A 15929-nucleotide genomic window follows, 5' to 3' on the forward strand; every position below is an offset into this window, starting at 1 on the left:
AATCTTTGCCTTAATAGTGGATGTATCCAATAACGCCGGGGCTTCCTCCGCCGCAGACGACGATAGTACCAATACAACACGACAACGTCCATTCTCGTAGAAAGTAGGCGATACACTGAAGAACGAAAGTCCAGTAGCGTCGGATCTGTTAAAATCGGTCCTGTAAATGCTGTGTGAATATTACCTCCAGTAGCGTCGGATCTGTTAAAATCGGTCCTGTAAATGCTGTGTGAATATTACCTCCAGTAACGACGGATCAGTTAAAAAGGATCCTGTAAAACGGATGTTCTATGTGTACGCGCCCTTACAATTAATGCGCTCTTTTCTACAAGTCATGTTGAAATCACTCCACAAACTTCACTCCATTTACAACAGCTATGTTCATATCGTAACTGTTCGAACGCAAGCGCTTAATTAATAATTTCTTTAAACGAGCAATTCTTATTATCTCAATATTTATAATTTGAATCTCGAAAACGGCTCCAACGATTTTAAAGAAATTTAGTATACAGGTAGTTTAGGGGGCGAGAAATAGATCTAGGTAGGTTTCAATTTTAAAAATGTAGTTTTTTCCGTGTTTTAATCAGCAACAGCTACAATAACATTAGAAAACAAAGGTAAATTTCGCCACTTTATGCAAGACTATAGCTCAGATGTGACATAGGCTGATCTGGAAAGCAGAAGACCCCGGTTCGAATCCAGATGTCCTATTAGCTGTTTTTTTTTTTTTCAAGTTTTGTACATTTTTAAAAATCCGAACAAGGCTCGGTCGACCAGATATTCAATAATAATAATAATATATCATGCGATTAGAAAATATTATTCATTTAACTTTTATTTTTTTTTATATGAGAGGGGGCAAACGGGCAAGAGGCTCACGGGATGGGGAGAGGTGAGGCAACCGCCCATGGACATCCGCAACAACAGGTGTGTCAAGAAATGCGTTGCCGGCCTTTAAGGTGGGAATATGCTTTTTTCTTGAAGGTCCCTAAGTCGTATCTGTTCGGGAAGACCGCTGCCGGTAGTTGATTCCACAAAGTGGCTGTGCGAGGCAAGAAATTTCGAAGAAAACGCGCGGTTGTGAAAAACTATCAACAAAACATAGCATTCATTAATCCTATTATTATTATTTTTCAGAACAACCCGATAGGCGGAGTTCCAACGACGAAATTCGAAATTTAACCGTCGACAATTTAGTATCGGCCGCCGTCGACTACTGCCAAGGCGAATTGCCCCTTATCAGCTACGAATTAACACTCACAGATCCCAGCATCAAATCTCTAGACCACATACCCATTCTTCAACAGGCATTCCTACATCCCATAGTTTTTATCCAAGTGCTGTACCTCAAGTTGCTGTATTACTTCGGGGCCTTTTCCTTTCGGCTGTCGAATGTCGAATTATGCATTCTATTGCTTGCTTATCTCTCCGTTAGTACCGACAGCCTATACCATTTAGTTCCACTTGTCATTTATTACGTTAGTGTCGTGGTTATGGTTATTTGTACTTTTAAGATGCTCAACGCAAAACGGCAGTTCGTGGACTTTAGAAAATGGTCCGGTCTTTTCCTCAGATACAGCGATGGCAATCTTCAGGCCGACGAGTCGGAGAATCTTTTTGTTCGCAACAATCTGGGCCCGTTTCTTCAGTTTTTTTTGGCGCTGTTTATCAGTTTGTTCCTATATCCGTTCATTGCAACGCAATGGGTGCCGTTCTCTGAATTCTGCGTGCTGTCTTTCAGTCTTATGTTTCTAACTCTATTCTCGTTTGGAACAAATGGCCGGCCCTACCCGGATCTGCTTGCGTTGATTTCATTCGCAATTAACGTACTTGCTAAATACCCGTACGAGAAAGACACGGTCGTGCACCAAGGTTGGCGATTCCTGGACTTGCATATATCGAACTATCCTTCTTATATACTTGGGAATAGCATCGAGTTTTGCCTAAACTCTCGGGTGTTTTTCTCGCTGTTAATACCAGTTATATTGGTGCTGATGGCTCGGCGCAGTAATTGGCAGGGCTTCTTTAAGTACACCCTTCCACATTGCGTTACTTTGAGCTGGTTGCAGATGTTCATAACCTGTTCTCATGGTTGTACAACTTACGGCCTGATCAGAGGTACATTAGCATTGGTCTGTTCTTTTCTGTTCTTGCCTATAATTGGCATTGTTACTCTCACTTTGCCGGTTCTGGCTTTTTTGCAATTCATTACACTGTCTAGGCTGTTGTATACTGTGAGTGTCTTGTTGGGTTCAGCTATCGGATTGGGCACTACTTGCCTATTGGCCAAAACGGAGGCAACCAAGAAATTCGTCACGCCATTTCAGGTAAATATCTAAAAAATAATTGGAATTTGGATTTCATCCCCACCCACCCAAATTAGCTTCCTTGTGCGGTGTTTCCGGGACGATACGACATGGATATCTTTAAAAAAAGCCCCTTAGAGAAAGGGCCACTTAGCACCAGGTGACCCGTACGCTCGATTGTCCTCTCTTCCATATAAAGAATAACTACTTTTTTCTTGGACAATCATTGAGTGTAGAAGTTATTTGCTTTTCCAATAGTTTTTTAAGGATTGAAAATTTTCATAAATATACTAATTAAAAAATTAATCCTGCTTAAGACATATTTTAGGTTGAAATTAGGGCCCAAAAATTATATTATTATTATGCACTTAAATCCTAGAATCTATTGTGCCCCTTATATTATATATTATTTTTGGCAAATGATTTTTTTTGTCACCTATTCGAGTCTTTACTTTCTGTTGATTAAGCGATATTAATGTACACTTCAGAAAATTGCGTCTAAAGCTTTTAATTTGTGCTGTTTAAAATCCACCCTTATGTCTATCACTTAAAGAACATAATAGCACGAATACGGAGATATTTATCATGATTCGTTAGATGTATAATACAATTCTATCCTCACAATCACGCTCTAAAATTGTCTGAAGTAAAACTCTACCAATGCGCCAATTAGGCAGAGTTTTCGTTCAGTTTCTTCGACCGCGCTTTGAATACAACGCCGCGCAAGATATAGTTCAGTGAAAAACTGTCCAAATAACAGCTTAGCCAACCTTAAAAACGATTTAGTGTCGTATTTGGTAAGTGCCTCTTTTAATTGACAAAATTTTGTAACTTGACGTTTTTAAGAGTCGTCCGTCTCTTTCGCATATTTCGCACCAACATCGATGAGCTACTTATGGGCGTATATAATAGACTTTGAACATTACTGCCACGAAATAAGGTGTTAATTAAAATGAATGTTTTAATGTTTAAGTTTAAGGTACATATATACAACGTCCCTTGGACATTTTGACGACCTTTTAATAGGCGATTGGGAGTCTAGTTGTTATTAGTAATTTGTCAATGGTTAGATGCACTGACACACTGGTAAAGAGGGTAAATCGATGTATATAAAGTGATGGTGACATATGAAACAATATAAAAGGATCTCAAAAATCGTAACCATAATAAATATTTCATTGCTAACAGCTTACGAATTATACTTTTGTTTTATTTAAAACACGGCTTTATTTACGGTTTATCGACGTGATGATTCGTGGGGGAGCAACCCGCGCCCCCGCTCAATCCGCATTATGAGACGGGACGTTATCGCGAAACCGCTACACTCACCCTGATGAAGGACCTCCGAATGGTCCGAAACTAGTCGGTACCTTCGCCGATAAAACTCGAATAAAGTTGTGTTAAATAAATAAAGTTAGTAATTTAAGATTTTGGTTATTTTGTGTTTCAGCTGGCAATAGGCTTTGTAACTCTAATTTATTTGAGCAATCAATTAGTACTAGACATACAAGATGAAGGACTACCATCTGGCATCATAGACTTGATCAGCGATGATAAAACTCGACTTAAAAGCCTTCTTAAGAACGATTTCATGTCCGAGTACGAGGAGAACGTCCATTACGTGAATTGGGATGAGTATTACAACCAGTGCCACGCGCCATCTTGGTCGGAAAACAATATGGCCGCCACGCAAATTAAGTGCTCGGTTCTAGACGGTTCCAACGTCAATTGGGAGGGTTACGTTAAAGAAGTGAGAGTCAAGTTTGTGAAGAATCAATGGAATAACTTTGCGTCGTGGCTGCCGAGCGTTTTTAGGGAGTATTTCAAGTGTTACTACGGCGAGGAATATTCGACTCTATGTCGAAGTGAGGAAGGGTTGAGTTTGAGTGAATGCGAGTTCGCTCGCTCGGTGGCGAGACAAAGCGAGAAGAGTTGCCACTTGAATAAATTGAATGAGTAAGTATTTTTGTTTGAATTTTTTTTTAAACAAACATTTAAATATAATAACTAATATACTTATCCAAATGTTTTGAGTTTTATCTCTCTCTCTGGCAGGAGACTCCATGTCACGAGCCAGTGTTTGGCGAGTCAATATCACCTGCGGATACCTCGTGTAGAGGCGAAACACGTGTCGAGTTGTTTGAAGAATATTGGCGGAATTAACACTTAAAGAAAACTCAAAACATTTGGATAATTATGGATTTCCGCAAAGCAACGCTAAAAATTTCTGCTAATATACTTGCCAGTTTCAATAATGTACAGCCAATATGCAGTAAACTATTTAAAACCTTTAAAAGAAGCGCCTCTATAACCTCTTAAAAAATTATGTGATTCCACCAGGGGCGGATCTACTTAAAGGCTTTTTGGGCTGCAGCCCAGGGCCCCGTGGATACAGAGGGCCCCCATCCGAACTGAAAACAATAGACTAGAATTTAAAAAAATCCGATCATTAGGTTGGCAATACTACGATCGATCAATCCGTGTGCGCATCTATCAAACGGTACCCGTTCCGTTTGATATGAATTTGAATACCCCGTCGCTTGTTTTCGGTCGGTGTATTCCGTGTATTGTCTATTAATGGAGACTAGTGAAAAAAAATATACGTTTTCTTCTCTGATTCGACCCATATGTGGGAACTGTTAAGTTGTGAAACAAAACTAAAATTTACGTTAAAAAGTTTAAGCCAGACCAGATGGTCTTGTTTATATATGATCCTGTCAGAGCTTTAAAAAGTACTTATGATGGCATCCTGAAAATTCTCAATAGTTTCGGCGCAAATGACGATAAAAATGAATAATTTATGAAAAGAAACTCGTTGATGTATTCCCAAACTGCCATGCCATCTTAAAGATTTTTTTAACGATGCCGATCACTAGCTGTGAAGCGGAGCGCTCTTTCTTCAGGATGTCGTATATAGAAAACAAATGCAGGTCAACAATGTCGAACTATCGACTAAATCATTTATCAGCTCTCTCCATAAATTGCGATTTAACAAAGGACTTACAGTGCGATGGCCAAATAAAAGAATTTGCAGCACAAAAATGCAGAAAGGTTGCTTTATCTATATATATAAACGTAAAAGTCCTGACTGACTGACTCACTCACTTAAATCAACGCCCAGTCCAAACCATTGAACCTAGAAAGCTGATTTTTTCACAACAGGTAGTTTACATAACGCAAGTATCCACTAAGAAGACATTTTCGAAAATTCCACCCTTAAAGGGGTGAAAAGGGGGTTGAAAGTTTGTATGGTGATGGAGTAAAATTTTAAGTAAGAGACTTGAAATCTTTGCATATGTATTCCTTATTACAATACAAGAAAATTAATTTCAGCATTTTGAAAAAATTTACCCCTAAAGGGGTTAAAAAGGCGTGCAAAGTTTGTATGGGGATGGAGTAAAATTATAAGTAAGAGACTTGAATCTTTGCGTATGGACTCCTTATTACAATACAAGAAAATTGATTTCAGCATTTTGAAAAAACTCCCTCCTAAAGGGGTTAAAAAGGGGTGCAAAGTTTGTATGGGGATGGAGTAAAATTATAAGTAAGAGACTTCAATCTTTGTGTATGGAGTTATTCATGAATGAGGTGTTTAACAGATGCTTGATATTGATCGAAGATGTAGTTTTGGCACAAGCTGGAAAAAAATTGGATTGGTTTACCTAAACCAAAAAAATCCGCAGTAAACCTGGATAATCGCGAATATCTACGAGAGACAAATTATGACCCTTGCGCCCTGGGAGATGTAGTATCGCATCACGAAGAATTATTGACAGACGAACAGGCAAATATTTATCAACAAATTCTAGGCAGCATTGAAAGAGAGATTGGGGACATTTTTTTCTTAGATGCTTCTGGTGGCACTGGAAAAACGTTTCTTTTAAAAATAACCGGGGTATCGCTTTGGCTGTCGCATCATCAGGAATCGAACCCACACTACTGGAGGGAGGCAAAAATGCTCACACGGCTTTCAGGCTGCCTCTTGAATTACTTTCTTTACTTACAGACTTATTAAATCTTAATCAAACTGAAACTCCATTGTGCAATATCTCAAAACAAAGCAACGCAGCACAAGTGTTGCGCGATTGCAAAATTATAGATTGGGACGAAACCACTATGTCGCACAAGGGGGCCTTTGAAGCGTTAAATAGAACCCTAAAAGACATCCGAGGGAACAACTTCACGATGGAAGGGATCACAGTTTATTTAGCTGGAGACTTTCGTCAGACTCTGCCCGTAGTGCCGAGGGGAACTCGAGCTGTCGAAGTCAAAGCATGCATTAAGGCGTCAAAAATTTGGCCCTTAATTAAAAAACTAAACATTACAAAAAACATGCGAGTGCATCTTAAAGGCGACGTGTGCGCCGGGGAATTCTCCGATCTCTTGCTTAAAATAGGGAATGGAGAATATCCGATAACTGAGGGCAAAATTGTAATTCCACCAGAACTTGCGTCAGTTGGGCACACCGTTCAAGACCTAATAGTCCGAATTTACCCAGATGCCCAAAACCTGCCCAATAAATCCATGGAGTGGTTGTATGAACTTGCTATTCTGAGTCCTAAGAACGACCAAGCTTCTGTCATTAATGACACTTTATTGAAGGCGTTCGAAGGCGCAGAACTTCAATACAACTCTGTGGATTCTGTAGTAAAACGGATGACGCTGTTTAGTATCCTGTGGAATTCTTGCATGCAATCAACCCTCCTGGACTACCAACTCATAAACTTGTCCTTAAAGTGGGTGCTCCAGTAATGTTACTGCGTAATCTGAACCCTCCCAAGTTGTACAACGGGACCAGGTTGCGTATAAAAGCGTTACATAACAATGTGGTAGAGGCCACTGTCATTACTGGTTGCGTTAGAGGTGAATCCATGTACATACCACGCATACCTCTAATACCATCTGACTACCCGTTAGAATTTAAAAGGTTGCAGTTCCCCCTTAAGGTCTGTTTTGCAATGACCATTAATAAATCACAGGGTCAGTCGTTAAAAACGGAAGGGATTGACCTAAGGGGGGACTGCTTCTCACTTCTAGAGTAAGTTCGCCGAGCAGTTTGGTCATACTAGCACCTCAAGCTCAACCACTAATGTAGCGTATAAGGAAGTACTATAGCTAATGCAACAACGATAACAATATTGTTGTTTAAATAACAATAATATCATGCATTTACAATAATGCATTGTAATTTGTAACATTACTTTGTTGGTAAACTTCAGCACAATTCTACCAACATAGCGAAAGTAGCGAATGAACCTTATTCATTAACCTGCCTGCTGGAGTCTTTCAAGCGAGTCGTATCATCGATTGATAAGAGCTACGATATAAACGAGTTCCACGCAGACGAAGTCGCGGGCAGAAGCTAGTAAGTTATATAACATAACCATTCATAAACTGTCAATTTATTTTGCTATAAATAATGTTTTAATAAATAAATAAAATATCTTGTTTTTCCTATTTTCTTCCTGTACTTAACATATTATCTATACTAATATTATAAAGCTGCAGTGTTTGTTTGTTTGTTTGAACGCGCTAATCTCTGGTACTACTGGTCCGATTTGAATGATTCTTTCAGTGTTGGGTAGTCCATTTATCGAGGAAGGCTATAGGCTATGTTTTTTTTTTTCAAAATTAGGGATCCGTAATAAAATTGCTATTTTGTAACACAAGGTGTAAAATCGAAAACCTATTTTTGCGAGCGCTGCATAATCTATTGACAATAGAACAAAATGATGTACAGGCTATAATATAGGCAATATTTTATTACTTATAAAACTATCGCGTGAATTAAACTTTATATGGCAAAACAACGTTTGCCGGGTCAGCTAGTATAATATATACCTACATCACTACAGAAAACAGTTTTTTGACAAAATGGCAATTGGCTGAGTATTTAGGTAGGGCCCTAAGCAGTATTAGCCCAGGGCCCCACAAATTCAAGATCCGCCCCTGGATTCCACTGGGGTTGCAGGAGAAAGTGGTTGGCGACCCGAACACTTGTTTGTCGTACTTACCCGGGGACACTTAGGCTGATATCTATTGGGTGTACTTAGACTTTGCTCAGACTGTGCTTTCGTAAAACTTATCTGAGTGTGATATGACACGAAATTTAATTTTGCATTGGGTTGTGTTACCTTAAGCTCAGCATAATTTCAGCTGGCAATCAAATATGCTAAGCTTACAACGTCTAAGCAAACTACATTAAAGTTGTAAGTAAAGTCTGAACAAAGTCTAAGTACTCTGTATAGATCTCGGCCTTAGACCATGAAAATAATATAATTTGTCTCACCTACATACTCAAACCCGTCCATTTAGACAAGTTCTCAGACTAACACACGTCACACATACAGACACACACACACATTATGGAAATAATAATATTAATTATCGTTTATTACAATAAAATTGAAAAGTACAAAACATTATTGTTGGGGTCTCTTTTTATACATAAGTTGCTTGAAATAGAAGGCTCCGCTCTTCCATAGCAAAAACATATGATTTATATGCTGTATGTGTGCGTGCACTATATAAATTTCTAAGATAATTTTTACGTCTAGATAGTCTCTTGCTCTTAGGTTACCGATAAAAAGGCTTAATATAAAAAGGTTTAATATTTTAAGGTCCCTAATCGTTTATAATTTTGTTTTTCAAATTTAATTTATCTAATTAATAAAATAAATTTATTCTTACACACTCTTACATGAAAATATTTTTCTTATTTTATAGATACACATATGAAGTGAACATCGATATGGAAACTAGCGGAGGTATATTGAAGCGACACGCGGAAATAAATTTGATTTTCGATCATTATTTCACAAATTACACCAAATTACTGAGAATGGACGACAAGATTCGGTTCAAGGGCATACTTGTGAACGAACAAGGCGCATACAATATTGGATCTAAATACCTAGACATTAAAGGTTATGAAATAAATTGTCTCGATTGTAAAATGGCCAAGGGTATAATTAGTATTCCAACGCCATCTGTATCCAAAATGTCAGTACTAGTGCGGACTGTTGTGAACGATTGTATTGTCTCGACTAAATACGTTTTGAATTTTTTGTTGAACCCTGTTATTGTATTTAAATGATCTATATTATTATAAATGAACTGGTTAATGATATGGAAGTGTGTTTACAAGGAGAAAATTCTGATGAAATTGGAATTTTATTATTGCCATAAATACAATATAAAATGTGAAAATATTTTAATATGACATGATCTGGTGAAACTTTGAAAACTAATTGAATCAAAAAGTGCTACTTTCTTTTACTACGAATGATGTGCGTTTTGGATAAACGTTGAGATGAATTAATGATAGTTTTTGAATAGTATTTTCAAAATATCAATTTTAACGAGAAATGCGGGTAGGTGTGAAATTTTTGCTCGTTGTTGTTCCTTATCAGTTTATTTTTACAAGATGATAATTATATAGTGTACTAATGGCATTTGGAGACGTGGAATCAATATATTTATATTTGGATTAGTAATATATTATTAATTTAACACCATGACATATTAAGTGATTCGAGTTAAGTTAAATTTGTTTTTAATTTATTTTATCATAAATTTATTTAATTTGCTCTGGATAAATTCTTCATGCTCATGTTAATTCAACAGCTTATGTAGTTACTTTTCATTTAGTATGCACTTGAGGGCCATTTATAAATTACGTAACACAAATATTAACTTTTTTTATTAAATTATTAAGGGGTTTTTAACCCCTCTCCCCGTGCTTGTCATGAGTGTTCAGTTTTGTGGAACCCCTTCCCCTGCCTTGACGTTTTTTTTATATTTATTTTATTCTTAAAATTAATAAAATGAATATTCAAATTTTTTGATAGATCAGCGACTTAGACCTACAATAACGCTTATGAACGAAAATCGAGTTAGTAAGAGATACATGTTGTTACAGTTAGTAACCATTCAGATAAATAAAATAACGAGTTCTTACTTTTTGAAAACAAAATATTTTAAACTAATAAAGAAATATTGGAAGTCAATAATACACTGCATTCATTTGTCGACTTGTTTCTCTGTGGTAATGGAGGATTAACTTATCGTTTATGGTTTAGCGTAATTTTCAAACTTATATCAATCTTACTGAATTTCAGTAGCAGGCTCCTTTGCACAGGATGCACCCATTGCACCAATGAACATTTATGTGTTTCGGTCTGAAGAACGCCGTAGCTAGTGAAATTACTGGACAAATGAGACTTAACATCAGACTGTCTCAAGGTGACCAGAGCACTTGTAGTGCCGCTCAGAATTGTAGGGCTTTTCAAGAATCCTGAGCGGCACTGCAATGTAATGGGCAGGGCGTAGAAGTTTTACACTTTGGAACTGTCGTATCGATATTATAGATTTCGAGGTTTTAGCATACGACGTCACAAAACTTTTCATAGAATGTTCCCAACCTAAAGTGTGACTTAATTTATGTATCGCCCCTTGTTCTGTCATAGCTGCTTGTTTAATATAATAATTATTACAGTAGCACTCCAGAAAATAAATTTCAATGCTAAGATAATTCATACGTCTAGATAGGTCTCTTGCTGTTGGATAACCGATTAAAACAGGCAAGGAATAATACTTTAGTCTGAGTGACAAGCTACTAGCGATTTGTATGACACTGTGTGTTAGTGTGCGTGAATTGCTTAAAATATTGGTTAGTACTAAATTCAACGTTTTCACAGCTGTCATAGTATCTAGACGTATAAATGATGTAATTTTGGTACAATGGTAACAGTAGGACGGACGTATGTCTATCCCTGGCGCGGCCCCGTCGCAGTGCAATGAATAATAAGATCTAGTTTTGTTCCACCAATATACATATAAAACATAATTTGTTCCGGCGTTTTTTTATAGAATTAGGTCTTTTAAGTAAACTTTCAGCTAGCGGAGTACTTTTTAATCACTTAAACAGGAACTTCTAATTCAAATCAAATCAAAATCACTTTATTTATGTCACAGAAATGACACAATTTCCATTCATAACGTGTCTCTTCAATTCCACTCGACATTGGCGAAATAATTTGCTCCCGACTGGTGCAGCCACACGCCATATCACAAAAATTGAATGAATGAAGTTTATTTCTTATTGAATCTACCGCTACTTCGTAAAGAGTTGAACTAATGAGATGAAGTAGCAAGAAACTCATTGCCACTCTTTTAATTTGCCTAGATAATGAGGGCAACATTAGATTTATCTAAATGTGTTGTTACTTTCGATCTATTTATCTCTGTTTATGAATTATATCTCCTTAAAGGAAGCCTCCTTTTGCTCTAGCGGGTAAGTAATTAACCTTCCGAAATCGGCGGTGCCCTAGGGCACTAGATTTTTCAGATACACCAAAACTGAGAGTGCCGTACGGCACTACTCTCTCATCAAGTTCTGACCCTTATTTTGTTTATAAGATGGATTAATTTGCATGGTCTTATAACTTGTTTCAATAGTTTTCTGATAAATTATTCAAATCTACTAATAACAATTATAATCAATATATTGCAATACGTGAAATAATACGCATTTACAGAACGCTGCGCGAGCTACAAAATCACGCCGATCTGAGGCATACCGCGCGATCAGAGTTTCACGGAACGAAAAGTTGATAAAGTACTACGGTAGGTGAAGGTTTACTTAAAAGAACTAATTCTCGAAAAATACGGCGGAACAAAATATGTTTTATGTGTATATCGATGGAACAAATCTAGAGCTAATTACTCATTTTTGCCCCGCGACACTATCAGGACAGTCTGCCGATATGTGCTCGTTCGCTTGATTGAACGTCATGGCGATTGGAAGTCTTCCGAGCTCTGAATAAATAATAATTGTTTTTTACTGTTGGCTTTTTATTTATTTTGAGTGGTCACGAAAGACCTGTCAGCCCCATGATACTTGACCAATTTTGATTTGCCAATGTGTGCGTTATTGGTTTAAAATTCAAAATACTTAAATTAGCTAATGCCAAGCGTGGCTGACTGCTAACGACTTGGCAATCAAGATCGGTTACAATTACAGTTGAAATTGTTCACCAGTCCTACTGTAGTATAATATATCCTTAATCGGTGATTCATTTGCTTTACAAGCATGAATTATTACTATAACTTAGAAAATGCTTTAATTGTTATAGAATTAAAACCATAGAATTACAAAACTACCGTAATAGTTATTTATGCAACTGTTGTTTAATAAGGGGTATTAAAACACGGATGTGGGTTTGTTGATAATAGTATCACATGAGTGTTTTAATACCTAATTATCAACAGTTGCATACAACACTTTATCTACACCCATATTCGCTAACATGCCAACCTGCCACACCGCGTGTTGCTCGTCTCGCCTATCGTGTCAAGCGACGCCAAGGTCTCCGCATGACGCAACGGGCTCGAGTTACAACATAATTTATTGCTTTTGAAGTGTTTGTCGCTCCATCAAATGGTTGCGCAACCAAAATTTGTTATGTTTTTAAAGTGATATCCCTTCTAGGATTAATTACACAAATAAAATTTGAAAACAATATTTATGAACCACGCGGGAGTCGAACTCGCGACCTTTCGAGTTCCGTGAAAGCGCTTTTCCACTGCCATTTCCTAATATGCAGTTGAGAAGGTTATCAATTGTAAATAAGTTGCTGTAGATGATGCCACAACCTGAAAGTTGAACAAGACATATCACGATTTACGGACGTTACTTCACTCTAACGGTTGGCTCAGTGGAAGAGCGCTGGCATCGTTCATAAACTTTGTTTTCAAATTATATCTCTATAGAGCTGTATACATTTGTTGGTAGCGGCGACTGGCTGCGTCACCGTGGTGTCCTAGTGAAACATAGCCCTAAATTAAAAATGGCTATTATTTATTCGCTTTCCTTTTCTATCTTGCTGCAGTATCTCTGTTAGTAATGTTCTTCCATCTTGCACGCTTTGTTCGTCAGTACCATAAACTTATACTAGAGTAATAGACAAACACTCTCCTCATAGAGAGAGGCGATAGGCGAGACTAAATTTAAAATGTTCATGTGTGATAATTTTACAGATGTGTTAGTGAGTAGTGTGTGTAGTATTATGCTTTTGTTCAATCTCTTTTACAAATATTGATAAACGGCGTCATATTCACGTATCCAATATTTTATTTTCAAACGCATTTTTTATAAATTAATATAATCTTCGAAAAATAGTGTTTACTGCGTATATAAAATTTTAAACAAAATATTTTAGTGAATATGTTCTACGAAAATAAGCACTACGAAAGCAATATTGAAGAATCAGTATTTACCTGTGAAATGTTTTATACATATTTGGATTGTTACTGTAGATACCAACACAGTATAACACAGACCACGACACCACTATAATTTTAATATCCGTTAAAACACAAAACAATTACAATAAACTTGGTCCATTTTGACAGGAGACTAATGGACACTAAATAGTTTAAAAACGGTTTCACGGTCCATTTATACCGTCTCTTTCTCACAACTAGGTTTTTATGTAAGGATAGTTATCTCACTATCACACAGGGTTCCTCTATTACGCTAGTACACTAAGTTTATGGTATTTACGCTATTTATTAGACTTACTAATGATGGTCCTATGTCGAAATCAAATAAAAATCCACGACTGCCTAAAAACCTCCATGCTCGTAGCTCAAACTACGTGGTAATAGACCGTGTTTGTATCAACATAAAAATGGCAAACCCCATTTGAATTAAATTCTCTTGTTACTCGTACTTAGTAGAACCAATGTTACAGATAAGATGTTCAAAGAACTACGCAAAGAAGTGTTCTTTTTTGAAACTACAAATTTATTATTTTGTATGTATGTAAGGCCACGGCTATAAGGTAAGTTTTAATATGTAAATGATGCCATGTGCCATAGTGTGTATGTTATAAATTAACTTATTCATGTATTTTCGATGTTAGCATGTGTTGATCTGTGTGTTAATAATAATATATTTTCATGAAATTAATTGTTTTCTTTAATAATAATCCTAAAAAACAACGAAATATAAAAAAATATAATATTAAGACAATCCATATAGCCCAGTGGTTAGTGACCCTGCCTACTGAGCTCTAGCTCACGAGTTGCGGGTTCGAATCACGATAGGCGCAAATAATTATAATATGATGAGAGGTGCCAAGCTGCCACACCGCGCGTGGCGCACGAGCCAATCGTGTCTTACCGACGCCAAGGTGAACGGACTCGGGTTACAAAATAAAATTTATTGCTTTTGAAGTGTTTGGGCTTGTTTATAAAAACGAACGTCGATGCTTTTGTTTTTAAACAAGCTAGCGCTTTGTTAGATAACATATACAATAGAGACTGCGTAATTTAAACAAATTTCGTATAAAGTAGAGCTGTCATGCATTTTTCATGATTTTTTTAGATTTACTTACAGATTACTTTTCGATTATTACTAATGAATGTAGTAATTTTTTATAACTAAAATATACTTCAAAGTTACTAATTAGTAATAGAATAGTTACTAAAACATCATAGATAATACAAAAAAGAATTTTTAAATCGACTGCTACAGATATTTTTTACGGCTGACCGCATTTTGACGGCTTGTCGTATTTTACACAAATAAAGTTTTAAAATTAAAAAGATATCCTTTATAGTCTGTTGAATTACCTTTCTTGTGGTATATCGTGTAGCTTGTCTTACTCTGTGTATATTTAACGAAAAAATAACTGCGCGCCCCCCGCGAACAGACATAATATGTTTGCTTGGCACCTCAGGGGATTGGATGTTTGTTTCCAAGTCATGGATGTTTATCTGTATTTATGTATGTTTAATTAGCCTTGGCACTCTCTGCCTAGATTGGGGCAACATTATTTTGTTTTATAGTGGGGAAAATATTATTAATATCCTATATTTTAATTTGAATGAGACAAGTCAGTGAAATAGATAAGGTGTCCTTCCACCTGGCGACAACACCTTTTATAAAAAAGCGGCCAAGTGCGAGTCGGACTCGCCCATGTAGGGTTCCGTAGCAGCAAGCAACTTTATGACGTATTAAAAAAAACTACTTACTAGACTCGTTCAAACCAAGTGAAAAAACCATTTTTTTTTAGTTTTATCATTCTCTTATTTTAGAAGTTACACATTTTACCACTTTGGTCAAACTATTCAATTTAGAAAAAAATTATGTTAGAAACCTCAATATCTATTTTGAGGAGCTATCCTTAGATAACCCACACATATGGATTTGATGAAGAAAAATTTCGAGTTTCAGTTCTAAAATTGATTGTTTCTTTTTCTATTTTTGTGTGAAAATCTTAATGCGGTTCACAGAATACATCTATTTGTAATGTTCGGGTGGTCAGAGGGGTCTTGAAATGACAACAGCAGAGTTACGACGAAATAAAGAGTTTATTAAATAAGATTAAAATGCACTTACTTACTACTCTTACACTAACTCTCTAACTGAATTAACTTCAGTTACTAGAGCGTATCGAGCGCTACTCGAGGAACCATGAGCTATGGAGGACTGAGAGGAACTGACGATACGGCCGGGCGGAGGACCTTATATCTCAAAATAATGATGTCATTATTATGTCGTCGTAACTCTGCTGTTGTCATTTCAAGACCCCTCTGACCACCCGAACATTACAC

At 36.7% G+C, this 15929-nt stretch overlaps 1 protein-coding gene across 2 annotated transcripts in view; it reads left to right on the forward strand.

The window, feature by feature from the left end:
- LOC126976753 (wolframin) overlaps positions 1 to 14276 on the forward strand; it is a 28809-nt gene extending 14533 nt beyond the window's left edge. For both annotated transcript variants that reach the window (XM_050825316.1, XM_050825317.1), the window contains 3 exons: positions 1138 to 2327; positions 3757 to 4262; positions 9033 to 14276. In XM_050825316.1, the coding sequence (XP_050681273.1) occupies positions 1138 to 2327; positions 3757 to 4262; positions 9033 to 9402 (2066 nt within the window). In that variant the 3' untranslated portion in view covers positions 9403 to 14276. The remainder of the gene's footprint in view (positions 1 to 1137; positions 2328 to 3756; positions 4263 to 9032) is intronic.
- The last annotated feature ends 1653 nt before the right edge of the window (positions 14277 to 15929 follow it).

Source organism: Leptidea sinapis, chromosome 42 (genome assembly GCF_905404315.1).
Source record: "Leptidea sinapis chromosome 42, ilLepSina1.1, whole genome shotgun sequence".
Lineage (NCBI taxonomy): Eukaryota > Metazoa > Arthropoda > Insecta > Lepidoptera > Pieridae > Leptidea > Leptidea sinapis.